The sequence below is a fragment of the Quercus robur genome, chromosome 12 (assembly GCF_932294415.1).
Source record: "Quercus robur chromosome 12, dhQueRobu3.1, whole genome shotgun sequence".
Classification (NCBI taxonomy): Eukaryota; Viridiplantae; Streptophyta; class Magnoliopsida; order Fagales; family Fagaceae; genus Quercus; species Quercus robur.
In genome coordinates this window covers 7,977,922-8,004,299 of record NC_065545.1, presented here as the reverse complement: position 1 = coordinate 8,004,299, position 26,378 = coordinate 7,977,922, and the positions used below count along the sequence as shown (strand labels likewise).

The 26,378-nt window shown below is 32.8% G+C and overlaps 3 protein-coding genes across 3 annotated transcripts in view; 2 read left to right on the top strand and 1 right to left on the bottom strand.

Annotated features, from left to right (window-relative positions):
• LOC126710384 (uncharacterized) overlaps positions 1-26,378 on the top strand; it is a 102,575-nt gene that overhangs the window by 66,155 nt on the left and 10,042 nt on the right. The window lies entirely within an intron of this gene.
• On the bottom strand, positions 767-4,143 carry LOC126710388 (uncharacterized protein At4g37920). The gene is made up of 6 exons (XM_050410816.1): positions 3,883-4,143; positions 3,383-3,765; positions 3,036-3,204; positions 2,214-2,458; positions 1,443-1,630; positions 767-1,310 (listed from the first exon to the last, which is right to left on the bottom strand). The coding sequence occupies exons 1-6, from the start codon at positions 4,016-4,018 to the stop codon at positions 1,151-1,153; spliced, it is 1,281 nt and encodes a 426-aa protein (XP_050266773.1). The 5' UTR covers positions 4,019-4,143; the 3' UTR covers positions 767-1,150.
• Positions 22,695-25,099, top strand: LOC126710386 (pentatricopeptide repeat-containing protein At4g18520, chloroplastic). Its single transcript, XM_050410814.1, has one exon. The coding sequence runs from the start codon at positions 22,829-22,831 to the stop codon at positions 24,710-24,712; it is 1,884 nt and encodes a 627-aa protein (XP_050266771.1). The 5' UTR covers positions 22,695-22,828; the 3' UTR covers positions 24,713-25,099.

Below are 26,378 nucleotides of genomic sequence, written 5' to 3'. Positions count from 1 at the left end.
GCTATTGGATTAAAAAAAGTTGAAAAAGTTAAAAGAGTTTATAAAAGTTAAAGCTTTTGAAAAAGTTAAAGTTTTGTTTGGGCGGATTGCACCGTGCAATAGCCAATCCGCACAATCATCCTGAAAATACCCTCAGAGGACTCCTTTGAAATGAACTTGGATCATATTTGATGGGTCACTTTAAATTTACTTATCATAGAAAGAAATCAAAATAAATGAGTTGTTTTAGTATAAATTATTTCAATATAAAAATAATGGCATGATTACACAGCAGATGCTTTTGTGCAAACCAGTGAAGTTAGATCTAGATTTATTTCAATAACAAAAGTTATAGAACATGTAAAGATAAGATTATCGTGCCCATGTGAACGAGGATGTAGGTATATCTTTCCAATAAATCTGGAAATACGAAAATTTTGTACAAATATTGAGGTGGTATATTGTGAATGGTATATAATAAAAACTGTGTTAGTAATAACTCCATATAAAAATAATGTTTCATTAATCACAATTATCACTTCAATATATGTATTCAAATTCTGGGAAAGCGACTTACATACAAAGCTTGAAAGTGAAATATCGGTTCTCCAGAACTGTGGCTATATTCCATTGGTCAAATTCTAGGAGTTAACAATGTACAATGATAGTTGTAAGTTTTCTAAGTTAAACTTCCTCCATTTGGAGAGAGATTTCTAAGTAGCTGCAAATTTACAAAATAGGAAACTTCCTCCATTTAGAGAGAGGTTTCTAAGTAAAAGACTCGTCATCAATGAACATCACAACCCGTAACAAAAATAATTTACAAAATTTGGTCTACACTGGAGTGTCCCACTATACATTAGAACACAGAATTACACAAAGGAAAACTACAGCACAATCAACCTAACAAATGATCATGAATTCCTGTCCGGTATCTGAAGCTTCATAGTAGCCACTCTGTGATTTTTCCTAAATTTCTATGCAATAAACATCACACTTTCAGATTCACATGCTATTGATCTCTAACTGTTAAGCCCCAACGTATAATGTCTAGGATATGCTAGCAAAGCTAAAAGTAACCCGAAATTGAGGTTTGGATTTCATGCTTCAAATTAGTTAGAGTATGGAACATAAGGAAAAAGCTTCTGAGAAGAATAATTCAGGCTCTTAGTCACATGAATTTATCTTTAACTATCTTCATAATGACCTCCATTTTTTCAATTATCCTTGGATTCATTAGGTCCCTAGCTTCCCTGATGAGAGTTCCTTCCCTGCTTAAATGATAAGCATCCACCACAGTCTTTATCCAGTCGTGCAGCTTCTCTGGTGTTCTGAGAAAAAGTTTAAAAAGAGCAAAAAGGGGCATGAGGCAACCATGGAAAGTCAGTGAACTATAATCTAGCTGAACAATCTCTAAAGTTCGAACGAAAACTAATTAAAGCAATTAAGTTTCAAATGCATACGTGTACAAGCAGTCCACATCCTTTCCTTCAAGTTCTTCTCCTGGGGTAAAGGCATCATTTAGGGCACACAGCCGCTCATCAGGGTCCTCAATAGAGAGAAGATACTTAACTATCCGAATCTCTTTAGGCATAAGTCTCTGAAGATTACCTCTGGCAGTCACATACAAATGATACAGTATATCTTTTACCTGCAATGAAGGAAAAAATAATAATTCATTCATACTAAGCAGCATTTTGACACCACACAAACAAAAGCTTGTCTGTTGTTTCAAGTAGCAAGTAAAATGTAGAGCTTTTTTTCAGGAAATTAAAATGTAGAGTTAAAAAGTCTTTTTGGTATTTGTATAAAATTATTCTTTCCAAAGGCTATATTTGCTTAATTTGATACCATCTTTCTTTTCTTCTTTTGTGAAATATATGTGTGTGCTGGATTTCAACAGACATTTGGACAAGGACAAGAACAAAATTGATCTTTTCTTCTCACTTTCTCCCATAAGCAGAGAACAATAATCTCTTCCCTATACAATGTGATATCTTGTCCTCTGTCACTTGTCTTGAACGCAAGAACAAAGATAAAAATCCCTTTGGTCTATCAGCTTTTTTCAATTTTGCCATATTCTAATAGAAGGCTGAAAAAAGCTATAATTAAACAGTTTGACAAGATTGGGATCTTTTTATGTTCCAAGCATCATAAAGGCATCACTATATGTACCAGATTAGAGCAAGAACATAAACAGCGATAACCATTTTCTGAAACCAGCATCACTTCACCTCATCTTTAGTCATGTTTGACTCCTTGGCGGCAGACCAAGCTTTTGTGATCATCATCACCAATGTTGAATCAAGTTCATTTTTCTCAGCCAAATTGTCTATCTTCCTGCAAGCAGCATCTATAGTAGGAGAGTTGATAATATCTTGGAATTTCAACTCTGCAGCATGTAGTGCTTCAATGCTTTCAGTTGCAGAGTCACAGGCTTGTACAGCAGCCAAGCAGGTGTTACCAAGCTTTGCAAGAGCTAGTCATACAGAAATAAATAAACACCATCAGTGCCGTCCACAATGTGGTAAACATATATCTAAGATCGAAAGTTCTGGGTCTGGCCTGCTAGACTAGCCCACAGTCCAGTCACATAACTCAAGTTTATTTATGCTAAATTACAGAGAAAATAAATATGTACATTATGCGACTTGAATTAGCAATAGTATAAGAAAAAATAAGGGATGTGACAGTTTCATTAATCAGAGTATAGGACATTATGACATGGTTGAGTAGGTGGCTACATAAGGCAATTGCATGGGCTAATCATCATACAAGTAACAGTCCCGAACTTACTAAGCATTGAAATATGCATTGGGTAATATAATCTATTATGCATATTAAGCCAAATGGGTGTTCCAGATAAGACTGCCATAAATAACATCTGATCAGAACCAAAGAAGAGGACAAAGAAATTCTACTAGTTATCCCTACATTTCTTCATCTGTAAACCAAACAATGTTCCATTTTGTTACATAGAGGATATAGCAATTACATAAACAGAAAAAAGAGACATCAACTGGTATGTCATACAAATAGAATTCATTTATCCTCACCATTTTGCTCGGTTGGGTTGTCATAATAGGATTCAGCTACTGTGTGAAGATGCACAAAAAATTCTTTTGTGAAATCTTTACGACGCCTAGCAACAACTTCACTAATCTCCGATGGTGAACCTCTAATCACTTCAAGAAGTTCATTGTGCCTTTGCACATCCTCATCAACCTATACAAAAAAAAAGTTTCCAATAAAATTCCCACATAACACATAAAACTCAAACCCACTAATCATAGTATCATCAACAACGCGGCCAGCTATGAATTCTCAACAGACTAATCATAGTCGACCACATATATTATATTTACTAACACACAATATATGTTAATTAAAATCAATGATATACCTCTTTGAGCTTCCTTGCAAGCCTGAGTAGCTTGTGCTTCATACCAGGATCAGCATCCTCGCTATCAGCTCGATCCTGACACCGTTTATAGAAATGAGGCCGAATATTGTCCCATTCCTTACTGAAAGCTAACAACCTTCTCCAGTCAGTTGGGGTGGGCTTGTCAACCAAGAAAACATCGATAAGCTTATCGCATACTCGGACCATTTTGTTGTCATCCAAGCCCTCAACACCACCATCCTCCTCCTCACCATTTCTTCTAGACTCGTCGTTAATCGACGACGAATCAGAAACTGATAACTCTTCTTCACTAACAGCAGCAGCAAGAGTGGGACTTAGCCACCGATGACGCCGCCTTAGCGGATTAATCGAAAAACGACAACCTGGGCAAAGCATAAAAAAGCAAATTGCAACGTTAATTACACAAACACTCTACCCTCTGGTTTCGTCGAAAAAAAAAAAAAAAATTGGTAAGAAAGTTCTGAGGTAGAGTTTCTTACTGTTGAATCTGGAAGAAGAAATTGGAGAATATGTGACGGTGGAAGAGAGAGATGGGGTTTTGGAGGTGATGATAGAAGTTCGTACTGGGAAAGAGCAAGAGGGTTGGGCTTGGAGAGTCGCAGAACAGAATTCCATTGATATTATTCAAAATTTTGCTGTGAAAATTATCTGGGGTTTTTGGGTGGGGTTTAGGGTTTCAAATAATCAACTAGACGGTTCAATTGTAGGAATAGTTAAGGATCTGTTCGGATGGAGGAGTGAGAAAATGAGAGGATAGAAAATATTTAGTTTTCTCTTGTATGTATTTAGTTGGAGAGATGGAAAAGTGGGAGGGTGAAAAACTCTTTTATTTAGTTGAAAAGAAAAGTGGGAGAATAGAAAATGTAGTTTATATAAATTAACTATTATATCCTTGTTACATAATAGGTAAGTAACAGATTTATTTATACTCATTAAATAATATAAAATTTACCAATAATTATATTTTTTAATGAGAAGTGTTAAGTTCACAATATTTTTTGCAATACTTTTACAACAAAATTTATGTAGAAAGTTATTATTAGTTCTAATTTAAACCCATCACTGAAATTATTTTTTTACTCACCAATATTAACTAATAACAATCTGTTACTTAAAATTTATTGTAAAAATATTACAGTAACATTTCTCAATTAGGATTTTTTATTTATTATATTATTTCTCATTTCTCAGCCATCATTTCATCCATACTTTTTTTTTTCCCACACACTTTGTCCTTATCTCTATCCCCCTTCTTTTATTTTCTTTGTCTTCCTCATTCAAGAAAGTTCTAGGCGTAGCTCCAGCTCTTATTCTCTCTAGCATTTTCTCCAACGCTCTCTCTGTTTTTTTTTTTTTTTTTTTTTTTTTCTTGATTCCAAAACGGGGTATTTTTGTAAAAGTGCTGTGAGAGCACTTTTCTCTCCAGCATTTTCCTCCCGATTTGAGAGGATGAATTTTGTAGGCCCGGGAGAGAAAATTTTCTCTCGGGTTTTCCATCCTCTTTAAATTCACCCAAACCAAACACAGTGTTAGTCACAAAGGGTGGGGTGGTGATGTTGCTAGGCAATTTTAGTTCCATAAACTTTCACATAAATTTTACCACAACTGTCCTACGGAAAAAAATCATGATCCCGTGTGATGGTAACAGACAGCTAATTACAATCTACCACATAGAACAATTGTGATAAACTATGTGATACTGATGTTATTGTGTTCTAAAGATGGTTTTATAATGCAGATTATTTTTGCAAACAAGGGAATAGTGTAAGCGCTTTTGATAATGATTGAAGTAAAAAATAAATTATGTGCTTACATGTTATTATTATGCTTCTGGTGTTAGCTCGAAATGATTATATGACTTCGTGTATTGGGGTATGGGGATTAGAAATGCCTAACTTAATAGGATTTTTGAAATATCCACAAGTTAACCGTTGAAGAGAATGAAAAATTCTAAGTAACCTAACTCCTAAGACAGTGGCGACTAGGAATATTTTTTAGGGTGGTCACTAAGCTTAAATTATACAAAATTTAATAAAAAGACAATTTGAATATATCAACGTAACAAAAAAAAAAAACACGCAAATACATGAAATATTACAATTTTTTTTGTACTAACAAAGAGAATAAGAAAAAAAAAAGACTAATAAAAGATAAAGTACAAATTGAAAATGCTGATATGAGAATAATAAAGTGACCACAACAATTTCATAACAAATCTTATGCAACAAGTTGTTAGCCTATTATTGGTGGGTACAACATGTCAATATTGAATCCAAATTAGAATTAGTAACAACTTACCATATAAGATTTATTGTGAAAATGTTGTGAATGACATTACTCTTACATTTATTGAACTCAAATTCTTATGATTCTCAAGTAAAGGTGTTTAATATTTTTATTAGGAGGTCAAAAGAGGTTAATTTAGTATATAATATTTTTTTAAATATATATATACATTTTTTTCAAGTCAGGGTGGTCACATAACATATTAATTTTAATTTTTTATTTATATAAAAAAAAAATTTGCATGTATAATTTTTTTTTTTTTTTGACAAGTGAGAGGGGTCCTAGGACCACCCTCACATACAAGTAGAGCCGCCAGTGTCCTAAGATGATTAAGTTAAACCAAATGCCTACTTAAAGTTTATTGAGTCAACAAGTTATATCTTGAAATAGAATATTGTGACATAAGCAATTAAGTTAAACTAAATGCCTACCTAAAGTTTATTGAGTCAACATGTTATATCTTGAAATAGAATATTGTGACATAAGCTACCTCGATTTAAGGTCTACTGTAACAATCCATCTTGATTAAAAAAGAATTAAGCAAAGTTATTTGATTCACACCTATTGGATTGTACTAACACTAAATTACTTCGAGTTGAACAATAAATCATATCGACCCAAGATTAACAATAACAGATTGCATAAAACTAAAATATATGATACAAAACCTCAAGTGCATGTACAAGGAGATATAAATTTATAAGCATAAGATAGTGAAGATCTTGTACACGCCTAAAGAACTACTTAATCCCAAGTTATAGACTACTTCTTAAGAATCCAACTAGTGATCTCTGAAAGTCCTATGTTTGTGGTCTTAATAAGTTCTCTGGTTTGTTTGTCAGATTTGTGATGGTCTTTTATGTTGATTAAGACCTATGTTTGTACTTGAAATATTGACGGTTATTATGCCACGTCTTTCTTTGGTGTGTTTACTATGCCACGTGTCCCATGTTTGTGAGGATTTGTTAACCTCTTGTTATTGCTCAAGGTATCCACGTTCTACTCCCCCGTTTTTCTTTAGTGATGACTTGAATTGTAACCATTATAGCAATTGTTATCCCCCTTGAGCCACTCACATGCCCTTATTTTAATGAGATAGCTTGAGGTAACTATCTAACTTAAATTTCCCATGATCTATGTCACCTTATTTCCACACTCACTAAGTTTAGTGTTCAATTTGGGGTTGTTTTGGAATTTAGTTTAATATTCAACAAATTTATGACTTTTAAGTATTATAATTTTCTCTAAATTTCTATTTGGTTTAATTAATTTTGCAAACCACCTGTGAGTCTTTTACATGTTTGATGAAATATTTTTCTTGTGGTTTGACTATGAATTTATTTTTATTTTTATTTTTTTGTAATAAGATCAAAAGAGTTTGACCATATTTAAGTGGTTATACAATACTAAGCCCCATGTGGCTTATTATAACCAAGTCTCACATTGTCTGGTATTTAAATATGAAATTTGTGTTTAATGTTTTTTTTTTTATTACTTTTATTGATATTGATGTTGGTAGAAAATAGCCAGCATGGGCTTTTTATTTCTCCGGGTTGGATGACATATAAAATGGGGCCTATATATATATTAAACTTTAATTAAACAACTTAAAATTTATCCTTCTAATTTGTTAAATGCATTTTTTTTTTATGAATTTATTGTTCATTTGTGAGCTGTTTATCCATTTTTTTATTACTATTTGTGAAAATTTTATTATTCATTTGTGAGATTTTTGCCTAATTTTTTTATTATATTATGTTTGTTGCTAATTTATTATTTAAAAAAATAGAATCTCACTTTCTTGATACAAGAGTGTCAAACGAACCACTAATAGAACTCTAATAACCTACATTAATGCTTCGAACTTACCACATGTTTAGAACACTTTAGCGAACATATGTAACATAATGAACAAAGAGAAATGATATATCCACAACGTTTTTACAACAAATCCTAAGTCTCAGGTTATTACTGGTTGTTATTATTGAGCAAAAAAGTAATCTTAGTGTTAGGTTTAAATTTGAACCAATAACAACCAACCACCTATGATTTGTTGTAAAAATATTGTGGACGTAACACCTCTCAATAAACAAAAGCATTACGTTTATTTTTGTATGCCAATTAATACAAGATTGCTAGATTCCAAAGAGCAAGACACATTTACCAATACGAAATCGATATTAGGATTAGGAGTCTTCTGCCTGACCTATTGACTAGGAAAAGGCTTACCAAGAAGTTGATTGCAAGTACACTAATATGATTATAATTGATTTTTAAGTGTCAATGCAAGAGCACTAATATATTAGAATTGATTTTGAATTTCTTAACCATCAAACAATAGTTTTTAAAATAATCAAGTGCAATAATATTTTTAAATCAATAATAATCACAACATAACAAGATTAATAATGGTAAAACATATCAATAAACATATGTTTTCGCATGTATTTCTAAAGGCATTCCAAAATTGGCTCTCCATTAAGGAAAACACATACAATATCATGTAATCATTTTCATTTTTTTTTAACTAAGTTAGAAATCCTAATATACCCCATCTACCCTATAATGCTTCCCGTGGAGTTTGAACCTATGATCCTCCCTCCCCCACCTCATTTTCAAATTAAAATAAGCATAAACTGTTTATTTCAATTGTTGAGTAAGAATCACATGATTTGTTTTTTCTTTTTAAAAAAAGAACTTTACTTGATGTGCGAACCATTTGGGGGATTCTAATAGAATTTTATGTAATTAACCATTTTGCAAAATAGTAGTATTGTAGTGAAGCACAAAATAATTCGCCAATTTTCTGTTACTTAAAAAATAAAAATAAAACAAATCTATTATAAGGTATCCAACTTACAAGAAAGTTTTTGTGTAAATTTCTCTTTCTGTAGCGTAAGACCAAAAATAAAAGTCCTTAACATTAAATGACAACCAAATTTATCACTTATCCAACCGTATATCAGTGCCCTAGACATCATAAAAAAAATGGAAAGAATCAATGTGTTTTTCCTTTAAACTGTAAATCTTTTTCATCAACCGACTCCCCAAAAATTGGCTAATCACAACCAAAATAAGTAATCTCACTAAGGACTAGGCTATAGTTTTGTAGTTTGTGCTAATCACACATATTCAACTCTCTAAGAAATGTGAATACCAAACTAAGCTTTCATCTTTTGCACTAAACTTGGTAGAAGCTATAAAATGGATTTCACAACATAACAAGATTAATATTTGTTCTCTTAATATATGAACAAACATATCTTTATGCATTTAAATCTTACAAGTTAAAATATTACTTGAGGCTAGTTATCCTAGTTCTTATCAAATTAATAAACATATGTTTAAACATTTATCAATCATACATTCAAATATTACTTGAGGCTATTTTTTTTTTTTCTTGTTTCTCAGTATTATTAATTTTTTTTTAATAGCAGGGGTACCATAAAACAATTAATTTATACATTTATCAATCATACATTAAAAACTGTGGATGGATTTCCACATTAAATATCCATGACACCATCTCTATGCTAGGACTCAAACAAGTAGATCAACATAAAACCGTAATGAATTTAATAAGGTCGTGACTAGTAATGTGTAGGTATTGTATAAAACTGATGGTAATGTGACCATAATATTTTTGCATATCAGAGCCACCAAATTGTTGAATTTCAAAGAGTAATACTTATTACTAGCAAGGAAAACGATATTAGAATTTTGCCCTTAATGTCTAACCTATTGACCAGGAAAAGCCTTATAAAGGAATGGAATGCAAAAGTGATGCATCATCATTCCTTGTAGTCCAAGGCAATAAGAGTAAGTCATGTCATTAAAATGAGAATACATCATCATTCCTGCCAAGTCAACCCAATAAATCGGTCCCTTCATAACATTTGTTAACCCCATTAAATTAATCAGATTCAATTTTTTTCAAAATTTAGACATGAATGGCGGGTCATTAAAAAATTTAGGAATATAAAAACTCTTAAAAAAAAATGTTTGTTGGTCTTCTGAGTTCTGAATAGGGTTGGGCAATCTGCTATTATGCTTTCTTGGATGGGTCCTTTGCCCACCCACCCCAAATCCACCATCTTCGACGGCGATCAGTGGAGATGGTGTCTCCTCCTCCTTTTGCTCTCCTTGCCTGAAGTGTTTCACCACAAATCACCGTAAATCCTCTCCTCCTCATCTCAGTATCCATGACCATAAATTTTAGCAACTAGGTTTGTGTGTGTGTGTGTGTTTTTTTATGTACTATAGTCATCTATGAACGATAATAGAAATGGAATTTGTAGAAGATGATGAAAAAAATGCATAAGTTGGGAAAATTTTATGGCTATAGAATCATTCATAGATGACTATAGAAAGGCTAAATGGATGATGGGTTCATGTGATAATAATAGACAATTAATCACAGTCTTCCACATAGCACAACTATGACAAAGAGTGTGAAAGTGTGTGGTATTAACATTATTGTGTTCAAACAACAGTTTTACAATGCTTTTTTTTTTCCCAAACGAGGGAACAATTTTTTCAGAGCTTTTGATAATGATTGAACCAAAAATTAAATTTTGTTGCTTACACGTTACTATTATGCTTCTGGTGTTAGCTTGAAATGATTATATGACTTTGTGGATTAGGGTATGGGGATTGAAAACGCCTAACTTAATAGGACTTTTGAAATATCCACAAGTTAACAACTAAAAAAAAAAAAAAAAAAAAGAGAGAGAGAGTGAAATCCTAAGTGACCTAACTCCTAAGATGATTAAGTTAAACTAAATGCCTACTTTTAATGAGTGTTTGAAATAGAATATTGTGACATAAGCTACCTTGATTTAAAGCATGCTTTAACAATTCATCTTGATTGAAATTGAATTAAGCAAAGTTAATTTGATTCAAGCCTATTGGATTGTACTAACACTAAATTACTTCGAGTTGAACAATAAATCATATTGAACCAAGATTAACAATAACAAATTACATCAAACTAAAATATATGATTGAAACCACAAGTACATATACAAGGAGACATAAATTTATAAGCATAAGACAATGAAGATCTTTGTACATGGCTAAAGAACTACTTGGTACCAAGCTATAGACTGCTTCTTAAGAATCTAATTAAGTTCTTTGGTTCGTGGTGGTCCTCTTATGTTGATTAAGACTTCTGTTTGTACTTGAAGTATTGACGATTATTATGCCACGTCTTTCTTTGGTGTGTTTACCATGCCATGTGTCCCATATTTGTGAGGATTTGGTAACCTCTTGTTATTGCTCGAGGTATCCACGTTCTACTCCCCACATTTTTCTTTAGTGATGACTTGAATTGTATCCATTACAGCAACTACTATCCCCCTAATGCCACTCACATGCCCTTCTTTTAATGGGAGAGCTTGAGGTAACTGTCTAACTTAATTTCCCCATGATCTATGTCACCTGTTTCCACACACACTAATTTGGGTGTTCAATTTGGGGTTGATTTTGGAATTTAGTTTAATATTTAACAAATTTATGACTCTTTAGTATTATAATTTTTTCTAAATTTTTGTTTGGTTTAATTGATTTCGCAAATCACCTGTGAGTCTTTTACATGTTTGATAAAATGTTTGTCTTGTGGTTAGACTATGAAATTTTTTTTTTAATAAGATTAAAAGAGCTTGACCATATTTGGGTGAATGTACAATACTAAGCCCGTGTGGAAGTTTCACATTGTCTGGTTATTAAATCTGAAATTTGTGTTTAATGTTTCTTATTTGTTTATTATTTTTATTAACATTGATATTGGCAGAAAATAGCCAGCGTAGGTTTTTCATAAATGTTCAACTTCATGGCAATTATATTTCTTTATTTCTCAGGGTCAGACAACATTTAAATTGGGGCCTATATATATTAAAATTTTTAAATTATATTTTTTTACTAAAAATTTATCCTTCTAATTTGTTTAGATGCATTTTTTAATGAATTTATTGTTCATTTGTGAGTTTTTTATCTTTTTTATTTTATAACTATTTGTGAAAATTTTATTATTCATTTGTGAGATTTTTGCATAATGTTTTTGTGGGGACCGGCCCAAAATAACAGGCTGGCTGGGCCCTAGGCCCGTTTGAGGACGCAGGCCGTTCGAGGAGTTGGCGTGGCCCAAGCAATCCTTATTCAGGCCCACTGGGGCAAAGAGAACATGTCTGAGGAGTAATTTCTCCTCAGATACTGCAAATTCCGGAGCAAATGTACATCCTAACCACTATAGTTCATCTTCCCAATATGTAAAAAGGAAGGAAACCCGAAATATCTCAGCAAAGGCTGCCACTACCACATTAAATGCATTACAATTACTCTCCTGGCCGCATTAATGAGGAAAAGATCCCTGAACAGTGCTACCTTGGCTACCGCAACTCACAGAATTTAGAGGGGTGTCTGATGGGACATGTGCTCAAGTGGGGGTTTGGATGATCAACAAGTGTAAAGCCCAGATGATATGAAAGGGCCTATATAATATGTAAAAGTCCCCCAAGAGAGGGGACGGTGAAAAAGAAAAAGGAGGAGAGAAGACTGACTGCATTGATCTATTGATCAAGTTTTTAGCCTTATCATTCCTGGAGACTTTTCTACAGTGGCATTTTCGTTCTTGTTTGTGTATTCCCTTAACTCATGCATCAAACTGTTGAAACTAACTGAAAACAAGTTCTTTAGCCCATACTCTACAAAAATTCATTGTGTGAGACCTTTTGGACCAAGACTTGAGCGACAAGGATTGGGTCACCAAATTGTTCACCTACAGTTTTTTATTATATTATGTTCGTTCCTAATTTATTATTTTTTTAAAAATAGAATCTCACTTTCTTGACACAAGAGTGTCAAACAAATCACTCATAAAACTTTAATAATCTACATTAATGCATCCAACTTACCCTGTGTTTAGAACATTTTAGCGAACATATGTAACATAATGAACAAAAGTATTATGCTTATTTATGTATACCAATTAATACAAGATTGTTGGTTTCCGAAAAGCAAGACACATTTACCAATACGAAATTGATATTATAATTAGGTGTCTTTTGCCTAACCTGTTGACAAGGAAAAGGTTTACCAAGGAGTTGATTGCAAGTAAACTAAAATAATTAAAACTGATTTTGAGTTTCTTAACCATCAAAAAATAGTTTTGAAAATAATCAAGTACAATTATATTTTTAAATCAATAACGATCACAACATAACAAGATTAATATTGGTTTTCTTAACATATCAATAAACATATGTTTATGCATGTATTTCTAAAGGCATTCCAAAGTTTGCTCTCCATTGTTTGAGGAAAACACATAAAATATCATATAATCATTTTTCTTTTTTTCTTTTTTTCTTTTTTTTTTTAAGCTAAGTTAGAAATCTTAATCTACGCCATCTACCCTATAATGCTCCCCATGGAAACCTCATTGTCCTTGACATCAGTTTGTTGTTTGTCTTTGTTCTTAGAACTTGAAAATGAAGAAAAAAAAAATTGTTTGTATATTAAGATTATCAATTAGTTATTATCCTTTAAAAAAAATAACATAACACACATTTCCAACTTTTGTGACTCTAAAACTCGTTTCCCTAATTTCCAAAGCTCTTTTTTGTAAGCTGAACAGTAAATCCCCAACTAGGTGAATAAATTAGCAATTTTTGAACCTAGCCCATACGCGGCATGACCTTTTTATATTAATTTTGATAAAAACAATAGATAGGGATGTTGGTTAAAGATAACATTAAAAAGAAATATATCTTGTTATCAATGGTCTTCATGTTCGATATTGATTGATCATCCTTATTCAGCATAGTGGACTCAATCCTCACGTTTGAGTTGTACATCCTTCTTGTTACTAATTAATTTCACACATAAATAATATCAAAAAATGAAATATTAAAAGGAAGACACCATAACCATTAAAATTTCTAAAGTATTAAAATAAATCAATATCTAAGATAGTTCTTACAAATTGTTAATTAGTACCTATGATGAAGGGAACAAAACATCTTTATATACAATATTTCTTGTGTGAATACCTTCCTCTTGAGGCATTCTTCCTTTTTGCACCAATATTTTTGTGGTAGATTGGGAGACTCCCTTTGACAAAGCCACATATAATTGGTCATGACTAAAAACATGATTAGGAAGATAAATTATCTTAAAAATGGAATGTGATATTCATCCACGCAGGAATTAATGTTGTTGCAATGCCAGATGTAGCTGTAGCAATTGCAATATAACCTGCTTTTCTTAAGGTTGCCAATATTGTATGAAACAAAAATACTTTTCCAGTTCCCCTCAGCGCATCGACAAAGAATATTATGATTTCCTTATAATCAATAACTCCTATGATTGTCTCATATGCAACTCTCTAGTTGTAATTCAACTTTTCAACTAAAGTAAGTTCTTCATCAATGGACCCAAAGTAATGCACCACATAAGTGGAAATACGTGTTTACTCTAAGTCTTAGGGTATCGTTGGTTTGGGTAATAGAAGGTCAGTATTGGTGCCGCAACGTTGGTTTCAATAATCAATGAGAGAAATAAAATTGAATAGTCCTCCTTACTCAACATTTGTCCAAAAAGACTTTCATAATATTATTAATTCACAAACTAAAGTTATTATACGTGCTATATAATTACTATTATACACACCTAGTTACATATTGAAATTCAAATAAAAGATGTGTGTAAAATGGGCACCTTTGTTTTCCAACCTGCATTCAGGACATCAATTGCTAGTATTTCTTTGCAACTTAGAAGAATTCCAAGAGGCTGACCTTCTCAAATGTCTTTGCTAATCACAGCCAAAATAAGTAATCTCACTAAAGACTGGGCTAAAGCTTTTTAGTTCATGCTAACCACATGTATTCAATTCTTTGAGAAACGTGAATACTAACCTAATCTTATTCGTCGTTTACACTAAACTTGGTAGTAGCTACAAAATGGATTTTCACAAAAGAGTAAATATGCACCCAAAAGCAACTCCATGAGCAGAGCTGGATTCCATATCAAATGGAAAAAAAGCAACCAATTCAAGCTGTCAATCTTGCTTTTGACACCGCATGAGTAACGTGACAAAAAAAGAAAAAAAAGAAAAAAAAAAAAGGGAAACAGTTCTGATTTTTTCACAGAACAGAGTAACTTTTTTACTCCCAAGTCCCAAGTTAACTTTCTGTGGCGTCTCTTTGGTTATTTCATTTATTTAGTTTATATTATAGCTCGCTTTTAACTAATTGTATACTATACTTGGCTTCGTTTGGTAAAGATGTGTGTAAAGCTACAGTAGTGTAGCTGTGATGTTCCTGCATAATGGTGTTGCGTAGCTGCATAAAATTCAAATTCAAATCAGATTTGTATAGCAGCTGTAGATAGATATTTCAGCCTTTAATTTGAATTGTAAACAGAGTTTAAACTGAGATATTATAAGATGGAGAATGTTAACTAGCACCGCTTGGTGCTGGTTAAGGGCAGAAAAAACAAAAAATATTTGTCAGAAAAAGTAAAAAATATCCTAAAATAGTATGTATAAACTTAAAAAGTAACATAAATTGAGAAAGAAGACATAATTTTTTTTTTCAGAAAAAGGTGTGCTTAACGGTGTCCGTTAATACAACCCTTATAAGATAGCTGTACAACTCTATAAATGATATAGCTGTAACAGAGCGCTGGATTCCATATCAAATGGAAAAAAAGCAACCAATTAAACTTTTCAATCTCGCTTTTGACACCGCGTGAAGTAACGTGACAACAAAAGAAGAAAAAACAGAAAATTTCAGTTCAACATGACAAGATTTAAATTTGTTCTCTTAATATATGAACAAAGATATGTTTATGCATTTAAGTATCACAAATTAAAATACTGCTTGAGGCTGGTTATCCTAGTTCTTTACAAATTAATAAACATATGTTTATACATTTATCAATTATACATTCAAACATTATACAATGTTAATTTTTTTTTCCCTATTTCTCAATATCATTAAATTTTTTTAAATAGTAGGGGTACTATAAAATAATTAGTTTATACATTTATCAATCATACATTAAAAATTGTGGATGGATTTCCACACTGAATATCCACGACACCGTCTCTATGTTAAGGCTCAAATGAGTAGATCAACATAATACCGTAATGCATTTAACAATGTCGTGAATAGTAATTTGTATGTATTGTATAGAATTGGTGATAATGTAGCTATAATATTTCTGCATATCAGAGCCACCAAATTGTTGAATTTCAAAGAGTAATACTTATTACAAGCAAGGAAAACGATATTAAAATTTTGCGCTTTATGTCTAACCTATTGACCAGGAAAAGTCTTATAAAGGAATAGATTGCAAAAGTGATAATATAATTGCAATTGATTTTAACTGTCATTGCAATAGTACTAATACATTAGAATTGATATTGATGAAAAAAAATACAAAAACACTCACATTTGCATTCATCCGTTTAGTCATCAAACCTATGAGAATTATCCGAATATTAACTGGAGATTCTTCTAAAATGCAAGCTGGATAAGTGAAGGTAGACATACATGGCTACCCCATTGTTTTTTTTTTTTTTTGGTAAACCATGAGATGACATTAAACTAAGAATTCACAAGTCTATTACAACATATATTAGTTTTATCCCAAGCTAGAATAGGCTCCACCACAGGCGGTGGGTTACAAAATACAACAAAATTAGCTAAGGACTGCGCCTCCTTAGCCAATGCGTCAACACATTGATTGGCTTCACGGTAAGTGTGGATCATGTGCTTATTTGGGATCTCCTCTAAGAGGTTCCTGCAATTAGTTAAGAGTGGTTCGATCAACAAATTTTCAGAGCCATTATTCATAAGGATTACAACACTTAATGGATCAAGTTCAATAACTAAATTGTTCAATCCCATCTCCTTGGCTAAGACCAATCCATTCCTTAGGGCCCACAATTCAACCATGATAATGTTTGTGTGCTCGAGCCCTTTGGCATAGCCTATTACCTAACTCCCATCATGATCCCGTATTAAGCCACCCCCACCTGCCCCTCCTAGGTTCCTCAACACCGAGCCATCTGAGTTGAGCTTCATCCAACCCCTTGGTGGTTTCTTCCATCCCAATGGAACACTTGTTTTAGATTGCTTGATCTTTGCTTCAAGTCCAATGGAGTAGAATTCTGTGTTGTACTACAAACATTCTTTCCATAATTGGTGGTCCACCGTTCCTGTCCTAAACACAAAGTTGTTTCTGTGCAACCACAATTGCCACAATGCCATAGGAAATAGGATCTTCCACAGCATGCCTTTGACAGTGGCATTCAATTCATCTTTACAATTGGCTTCAATCCATTCTTTGAGAGGGAGTGTAAAGGAATTTCTAGTGTAGTAAGGTGTTTGTAGTTGCTACCAGAAATTGTGGGTAACTTCACAGCCTTTAAGAAGGTGTTCAATAGTTTCATAATCTCTATTGCACATCTTGCACATAGGATCAAGAATTAAACCCCTTGAACTTAGCACTTCAATCGTGGGTAAGCTATCATGGAGACAAAGCCATAAGAGAAACTGAACCTTAGGGGGAGTTTCAGTTTTCCAAACCCACTTGAATGACATATTGCCCAGGTTCAAAGGATTTAATCCCCTAGCAAGGAGGTAAACTGATTTGAGGGAGAAATAACCCTAGAGTTTAGTATACATTCTGGAATCTCAAAGGAGATACTAGCTAGGTTCCAAACATTGTTTTCATCAAAGCATTGCTTGACAAATAACTCATCTTCCCCACGGGTAAGGGGTCCTTCTATAAGCTCCCTCTACCTCCCATTAGACAGCCAAAAATTCATCCACATATTCACTGCCTCCCTATTCTTCATTGTCCATCTCAAGTAGCCTACAAGAGGGGAGGGCTAGGCTACCCCATTGTTACTACGTGCTAGAATTGGATTTCGATGTATTAAAATCGAAGAAAATCCCAATAACAAAAAAATGTTTGATAGAGAATGCCATTTTTTTCCTCCTAAATTCATCACTCATTCTTGTTCAATGGCGGCACCAAGTATTGTAGACACGGACAAATTTACATAGTTTTCATCATTTTCATAATAAAACTGCATAAAGCATTTATATTTATATATATATTATAATTGATTTTGAGTTTCTTAACCATCAAACTAATTTTGTAAATAATCAATTGCAATTATATTTGTATAACAATAATGATCACAACATAACAAGATTAACATTAGTCATCTTAATATATAAATAAACATATCTTTATACATTTATTTCTTCTACATTAAAACATTAGTTGAGGCTAGTTCTCAGAAGCCTTATTTTTAAGAAGGAAGTTCACAAGAGCCTAGTAGCTTAGTGGCATAACTTTCTCATTATTAATTGTTATAAAAGCGGAAGCTTTAATACCAATTTTTGAGAATAGCAGAAGCATGAATATCTATTTGTTGTGTGTGTATCCAAATAACAGTGGGTTTATGCAAAATAGAAATAGAACGACAAAAGAAACAATCACACGGGAACACAAAAATTTACGTGGTTCGGCTTTTGGCCTACATCCACGGGCGGCGTCAAGGAGAAAGTTTCACTAACAAAAGAAAGAGATTACAAAGATGGTACCAAAACACTCTCACAAAACCCAAACCCCAAATACACCCAAAAGAGCTCTCAATCACCAGAAGCACGTGACTAGAGAAAACCTAAATTTCTCTCTCAAAACAAAGCACGGCTTAGAACTCTAAATAATATGCGGCTGCCTTTGATCACTTATCAATCAATTGCCGCATGACAAACATATTATATACAAAGTATAAGTCGGCTAGGGTATATTATTGGAGAGCATATCGTAAAGCCGGTTATACAAGTCCTAATATAACTAGGACTTGGTTTACAAATCCTTCCAAGACAAGGACTGTGCACTCTCACGTGCACTATTCAAGCCACTAATCATAACATTAATAAATGAAAACAATATGAATTGGTTGAATAATTACAGGGCTTTGATCCTGACTACTATCTATAATAAGAAAAGTACAATACTTTATTTCCTAGTTACATTCCAATCACTAATAAAAAAAATTGCATGAAAAACCTAATTCACATCCTAAAACTAAGTTTCAAGGGCTAAGTAATCAAGTGAACAGGTATTAGGCACCCACCTCACCAAACCTATCAATATCATTGAATGTCATTTTTGGGTAGTATTTTTAATTGTGCTATGTTTATTGTGGGGAGAGAAACACTTTGGGGAGACTCCTTAAGTGTTAATCTAACAAATAAGAACATTACTTAACCCAAAAGGTTTAAACCCAATGGGTATGAGCTCAAGTATGTTATATTAACTATTATTTCTTTTCATTAGTATTTAATGTGGGACTTCACTATATAATGAACCACACTAACACTACTCACATGAGAATATTCTAACAAATCTCCCCCTTCACGTGGAAGCCTCCTACTAAGTCACTTGTAGCACTTCAGTTAGTTTCCTCCTTGAACAAAAACATTTTTCTTGACAACCCAAATGTCCTGCATCATCAGCACTAATAGTATGCCCTTTGCTCAACTATGCTTGAGGTGGAAATGAGAGTCTTCTTTGCACAACTATGAGATTCACCAACACACAATCACCTTGACTCACCACTAGTAAAACCCGTACTTAACCATAGGTGAAAGAACATGGGGTCTTCCTTGTTCTACCTAGTAGGACCCATTAACAAACACTTGCCCTCAAATCATTGGCTTTGATACCACTTGCTAGGGGAGATAAACACCTTAGAGAGACTCCTTGAGTAATTATATAACATATAGAGACATCACATAACCAAAAGACTTAAGTCCAATGGATATGAGCTCAACTATTTTCTCATAATAGCTGGCCTTTAATTTTTCATTGGCATGTTTCTACTTGCCTATAATACCCACATTATTACTCTTTTATGTAACCAATATTTTCCCTGAACTCGTTTATGCATTTTGCTAGCCATTTTTCCATCAATGCCCTGTTATGTAACGTTCTATGAGAAATACCCACACTTGCAGCACCACTCCTTTCTAGTTGTTTTGCCATGGTGCTGCTTCCATTTTTGACCAGTAATAGCCCAAAGTCATTCTCCATATTGATATCTTTCACTTTCACGCATGCAATGCTTCTGCTTCGTAAGTTCGTATCATGTCATTCTTTCTTATTGTGTCCTAATCAAATGTTTGATTTATTATAAACAAAAATATGCATAGAGTTAATTGTTTCAAATAGTCAATTAGGGAGACTCCTTGAGTAATTTATATATCTATATATATATCTAAAGAATAATGCTACAGTCACAAACTATTTTACAGTGTTTTTACAAAATGTTGATACAACCAACCTCTTATTGGTTTTTATCTAGACCCACCATTAATATCATTTTTTTCATTTACTAATAATTACTTACTACATCAGTAGTTTGTAAAATTTGTTATAAATAATTTGTATCTCTAGTATTATTCATATCTAAAAGCTGAAGTGTAAAGTTTAATGTTGTTGCGCTCCTGTTGAGCCACATCATCAACTTATTTTTAATATTTTTTCTCTCTTTTTCAATTATTTTTCTCCTTATAATTTGCCATTTTACAATTACACCTTCTTTAACATTTACTTGCTTTTACCTTTTTATCTCCCCACTACTCTATACCTTAACCTTGCAATTTCTCCACCCCTTCATCTTCCTTTTATTTTGACTCTTCTTCTTCCCAATTTTTTTACTATAAAAAATTGTTATTTTTTATTCCATTCAATCCATATTTTGCTCACACAAAAAGGTGAATACTCTCTCTCTCTCTCTCTCTCTCTCTCTCTCTCTCTATATATATATATATATATATATATATATATTCTTTCTTTTGGTGGATGTTTAATTCTTTAGATTGATGAATTTTTATGTTTAACTCTACTTCAGGTAGATATGATTTGGTTATATTTTAATTTTTTTATCTTTTTAATTTTATTTATTTTTTGTTTGTTACATGTTATCCTATGAAATTAAAGAATGATTTAATGTTATTCTATTATATAGTATTACTTGGATAATTTGGTGTTTACAACTATACATTTTATATAATTTTGCCATTTGTCTCACATTCTCTTCCAAAAAAGGTGATTGCCCTCCCCCCCTCTCTCTCTCTCTCTCTCTCTCACATTAAATATTCTTTCTTGTAACTCTATTTTGGATTGATGATTTTTTTTTTCTTTTTTTGTGTTTCTACTTTTGGATGATACACTTTGGTGGTGTGTTTTTTGAGTTATTTATCACATGTACGCTCTATCCCTCTTATAGTTTTGGTTTGAGTTAATTTTTAGATATTTTAGAAGTGAGATGATTATGTATTTGATTGTCTCTATAAATTATTTGAGTAATATCAATTATAAATTTGTGATGAGGTTTGGTTATCATGATAATTTTCTTAAGAGAAAGAAAAATTCAAATAATTAATTTTGGAACTTAAAAATTTTAATTGTAAAATAAAAAAAAAAATATATATATATATATAACACACTATACAAAAGTTTGAATAATATAGATCACTTGAAAAATGAATACTTTCTATCTTTTATTTTTTTTTAAAGTAATGGAATAATATCAATCAAATGCACCTAAGTTTTTTTTTTTTTTTTTTTAACTCAAAATAATAAAATGATATATTTGTAGAGATGGAGAGATGAAAAATAATTTTAGAAGTAATGTCTCCAGTACGTTTTATAGAATAAATCATACATTATATCACGTTAAAAAATAGTTATATATTCTCACACATCGCGTGTGTCTGTGATTAGTTAAGATAAATCATAGAGACACCACTTAACCAAAAAACTTAAGCTTAATGGGTATGAGCTCCACTATTTTCCAATAATAATTGGCCTTTAATTTTTCGTTGGCACGTTTCTCCTTGCCTATAATACCCGCATTATTACTCTTATATGTAACCACCATTTTTTATAGGTATGTGTTATAGAATAATAAATATTTTCTATAATATAATAATAAATATTTAATTATGAGCTATAATGTACCCTAATAATTCATTAAGTTTGAGGCATAGATTCATTGTGCTCTTGTTGATAAGTGTGCATAGTTTGATTTTATTTGACGAAGTATTGAATGCATCTTAACTTGTGCCTTTGGGACACTTACTAGCAAAAACTTGAGAAAAAAAGAGAGTAGATTTATCTACCTTGGATATTAGGATTCTCTTTATTTGAAATGGTTCCATTTTAATATTCAAAATATTAAATATTACAAATTTAAAGATGTACTAAGTACCATATCATTTAAATTTTAAATAATGTGGTACATTAAACCTGAAAAATTCTCTAAATAAAAAAAGGGCTTAAATATAATACATATGATGTTGGTTCCTAATGTTTAGTAACTTTAGTCCATGATCAATTCTAGCTCTTTAGATGATATGGTTAAACTAAGAACTGACGCATCATAACTCCATATAGACTAATAGCAACTGTTCTTAGTTGTTAAGGACTAAAATTGACCACTTAAGATGTTTAAGGATTCAAATTGATCATTTAAGTTTTTTGGACTAAAAACAACCATTTTAAACATTAGGAACTAAAATAACTCTATATACTTAAAGTTTAGGGGAAAATTTTATCTCTAAACACTTCTTATATCTTTTTATAAGTTATGAATTTTGAAAAATCTAACAATCGGATTATATGATTTTATTATATCGAGCTTGTAAAATGTCAAGAATATAAAAAATCAATAGTTATGTCATCAATCAAATAATTATATTTCAAGTTTTTATAATATAAAATTATGCATAAAAATAAGTTAATTAATCGAATAGTAAATAATATTCAATTTATACAAAATTTAACAAACGTATTAAAAACATAAAATAAAATTCATATCAAATTAAAAAAATACAGAAAGATTTTAAAGGGTACGGTGTCCAAGATTTTGCCCTAAAATAAATAAAATATTTCCCGGAAATGGCTAGCTCTCTCGTGATCGCTTCTCGAGCCATTAAGACCAACAACAACGGCTATTTGGTACTATACATTTACTACTGTGCCCAGCTGCCGAAGTCAAACTGAATTTTATATTTCATTTCTTCGCGGCAAATCGAAACCAAAATTAGACAAATGCTCTCAGCAACTTTGCTCTTACCACGATTCTTCCTTTCACAACCACCTCCACTTCTCTCTACTCAGCAATCCAATTCTAAACCCAAACCCAAACCCAAATCCTCAACACAAACCAAGAACTCAAAGTCAAGGAATATTAATAGCAACAACAACAATGATAATCATGACCATTATTACAGGACCACCTCAAATTTCCATTGCTGCTTTTGTAGCGAGGACCCAATTGATATCTCCAGCTCCCAACAAAACCCAGATGTCGGATTTTCCGATAATAATCAGTGGCCAAATCCTGACTTGCTCGCGGTCTGGCTTCGGTCCAGTCGTAGTTTGAAAGAGGTCAGAAGAATTCACGCGATTGTTTTGAAATGCTTGCGGGATTCGGCTACGTATGTTGGAAATAATTTGATTAGTACTTACTTGGGTTTTGGGAAATTAGCTGAGGCTCGTAAAGTGTTCGATAAAATGCCGAAGAAGAATGTGGTTACTTGGACTGCTATTATTGATGGGTACTTGGAATTTGGTTTGGATGATGAGGCTTTAAGGTTATTTCAGGACTCTATTAAAAATAGGGTTCCAGCGAATGGTAACATGTTTGTGTGTGTTTTGAATTTGTGTCGTAGGAGATCGGATTTTGAACTTGGGAGTCAGATTCATGCTTGTATTGTGAAAGGTGGTTGGAGGAACTTGATTGTAGATAGCGCTGTTGTTTACTTCTATGCGCAATGTGGGGAGTTACGAAGTGCATTTTGTGTATTTGATCGGATGCCAGAGTGGGATGTGGTTTGTTGGACAACGATGGTCACTGCCTGTTCACAACAAGGGTGTGGACAGGAGGCATTTTCACTGTTCTCACGAATGTTAAGTAAAGGGTTTTTGCCTAATGAGTTTACTGTATGTGGTGTTCTGAAGGCTTGTGGAGAGGAGAAGGTATTAAAATTTGGGAGACAGTTACACGGTGCCATAGTGAAGAAAGTATATAAGAATGATATTTTTGTAGGGACCTCCCTTGTAGATATGTATGCAAAATGTGGGGAGATGACAGATTCTAGAAAAGTCTTTAATCGAATGAGGAAGAGAAACACGGTTACGTGGACATCACTTATAGCTGGATATGCTCGGAAAGGGCTTGGTGAGGAGGCCATTAGACTGTTTCAAGTAATGAAGAGACGACGTATACATGCTAACAACTTGACAATTGTAAGCATCCTCAGGGCTTGTGGCTTAATTGAGGCTTCACTATTGGGTAGGGAGCTTCATGCACAAATAATCAAGAATTCTATGGAGCCCAGTATATACATGGGAAGCACTCTAATATGGTTCTACTGTAAATGTGGAGAGTACCTTCATGCCTTCAAGGTCCTCCAGCAGATGCCTCTTAGAGATGTTGTATCATGGACTGCAATTATTTCCGGTTGTGCACGTCTTGGGCAGGAGTCTGAAGCTCTTGAGTTCTTGAAAGAAATGATGGAGGAAGGTGTAGATCCTAACTCGTTTACTTTTTCGTCAGCTTTGAAAGCGTGTGCCAATATGGATTCTATCCTTCAGGGGAAGTTGATTCATTCCTATGCAAACAAGACCCCTGCCATGTCTAATGTATTTGTGGGTAGTGCATTAATATATATGTATTCGAAATGTGGGTATGTATCAGAGGCGTTCCAAGTTTTTGACAGCATGCCAGAAAGGAATTTGGTTTCGTGGAAGGCTATGATTGTGGGTTATGCAAAGAATGGGCTCTGCCAAGAGGCTTTGAAGCTCATGTATCGGATGAAAGCAGAAGGTATTGAGGTGGATGATTACATCTCTTCTACAGTTCTCACTGCATGTGGAGGCGTTGAGTTTTATATGGAGCCTTCTTCTAAGTATAGCTTGTTGTCTAGTTAATCTTTTGCCTACAGAGATTTCGAAGTTTGAACTGTGTACTGTTCATTTCATGTATATATCCAGTAACATAGAGCAGACATTAGCCAATGAGAGGGGAAACATAAACATTGGATCATTGTAAGGCAAAATGTCTTGGAAAGGAGTGTTTTTGCCCGACTTCCAGTTTGAACTCTGCCCATGTCTGTTATAGGTATGAAGTAGGAGAGGAAAAAAGAAAAATGGTTCGGTATTTCTGTTCCAATTATCTTCATTAATCCAGGTGACCTCCCCTGTGGCGCCTGTGGAACAATGTGTTGTAGACATGTTCTGTATACTAGTCTTGTAAATGTACACTTACCTTGATGGGTAAATTTTAAAGGGGTGCAGTATCTAGGAAGGTCTTCCAAACTTTACATGCCTTCGCTGAAAATTCTTGGTTTTGAGTTTAGACACTGATGAACATGTACGAAAATAAACACTACCAACGGTGTATGCATTAAATTAAATAGATTTAACATAACCATAGGAGCATTACAAAAGGTTACAAGATTTCTTTATCGTGCTTTGCCATATAATCTACGCAACAATTATGGTTCATTTGGATTGAAGGAGAGGAAGGGGGAGTAGAGTAAAGTAGAGTGAAATTGGCCCAAACCTTAGCTTTCCTGAAACAATGCTCGTTTTCAACCGTGTTAAAGCCTTGCAATCATCAACAACACTGCATAGTGTACTGTTGTTGCCAGAACTGTCCTTATGCTAAACCATTACACTTGAATCCAATTCTACAACCTGATTCTTGATCCCCTTTATCTTTGGCGACATAACTTTGCTCCCATACTTTGCTGTTTTATTCTCTTCCCCCCCAGCAACCCCCCCCCCCCCTCGCCAAAAAAAAAAAAAAAAAGTTTGCCTCCATACCGATAGTGAATCCAATAGTATTTTACAATTATTTCACAACTTATTGAAGTGCTAAATTTTGAATTCTGAGTGATAGACAATAACAATTATTTTCATATGTATCTATTATCGACTATAGATTCATTTCTTGCAACTTGTTACTTTAAAAAAACATTAAAAAAAAGTTATGGCATGCTAGAATTTCTAATGAAATATTATGATACTCAAACCATATAAAAAATAAAAAATTCGCTCCCCTTCTTTCTAAGATATCACTCATTTTGAGAAGCCATGCGAAGCATGTGAGGAAGACTACGCATTTTTTGAAAACAATTTAATAGCAATCTTGCAAATTTTCAATCAACACTCTATTTCAAAGATAATTTACAATCTACCATCCAAATTAAAGTCCAAAATAACGGTGCATATTGTAAGTGCTTTCATAAGGGTATACATTATTAATTTTTTAAAATTCTCTTGTCATTGAGTAAAAGATTTGAGTTCAAATCTTACCTATATTAAAAATTATTTGGCATTTTAAGCTAATGATAAAAAACAATCATCATGGAGCAAACGTCACATATTGAAATTGCCATGGCCTAGGACCCCCAAATTATAAATTAATAATTTATGTAGCACAATACAAATATTTAAATACTCTCATAGTTTAGGGTGGATAGTTATCCACTAAATTATTATTATCAATTGACATTAGGATAGACCGGTAGACATTGCAAGTTAACATTATTTTTTATTATAATAATAATAAATTTTTGTTTTTGAGGGAGCC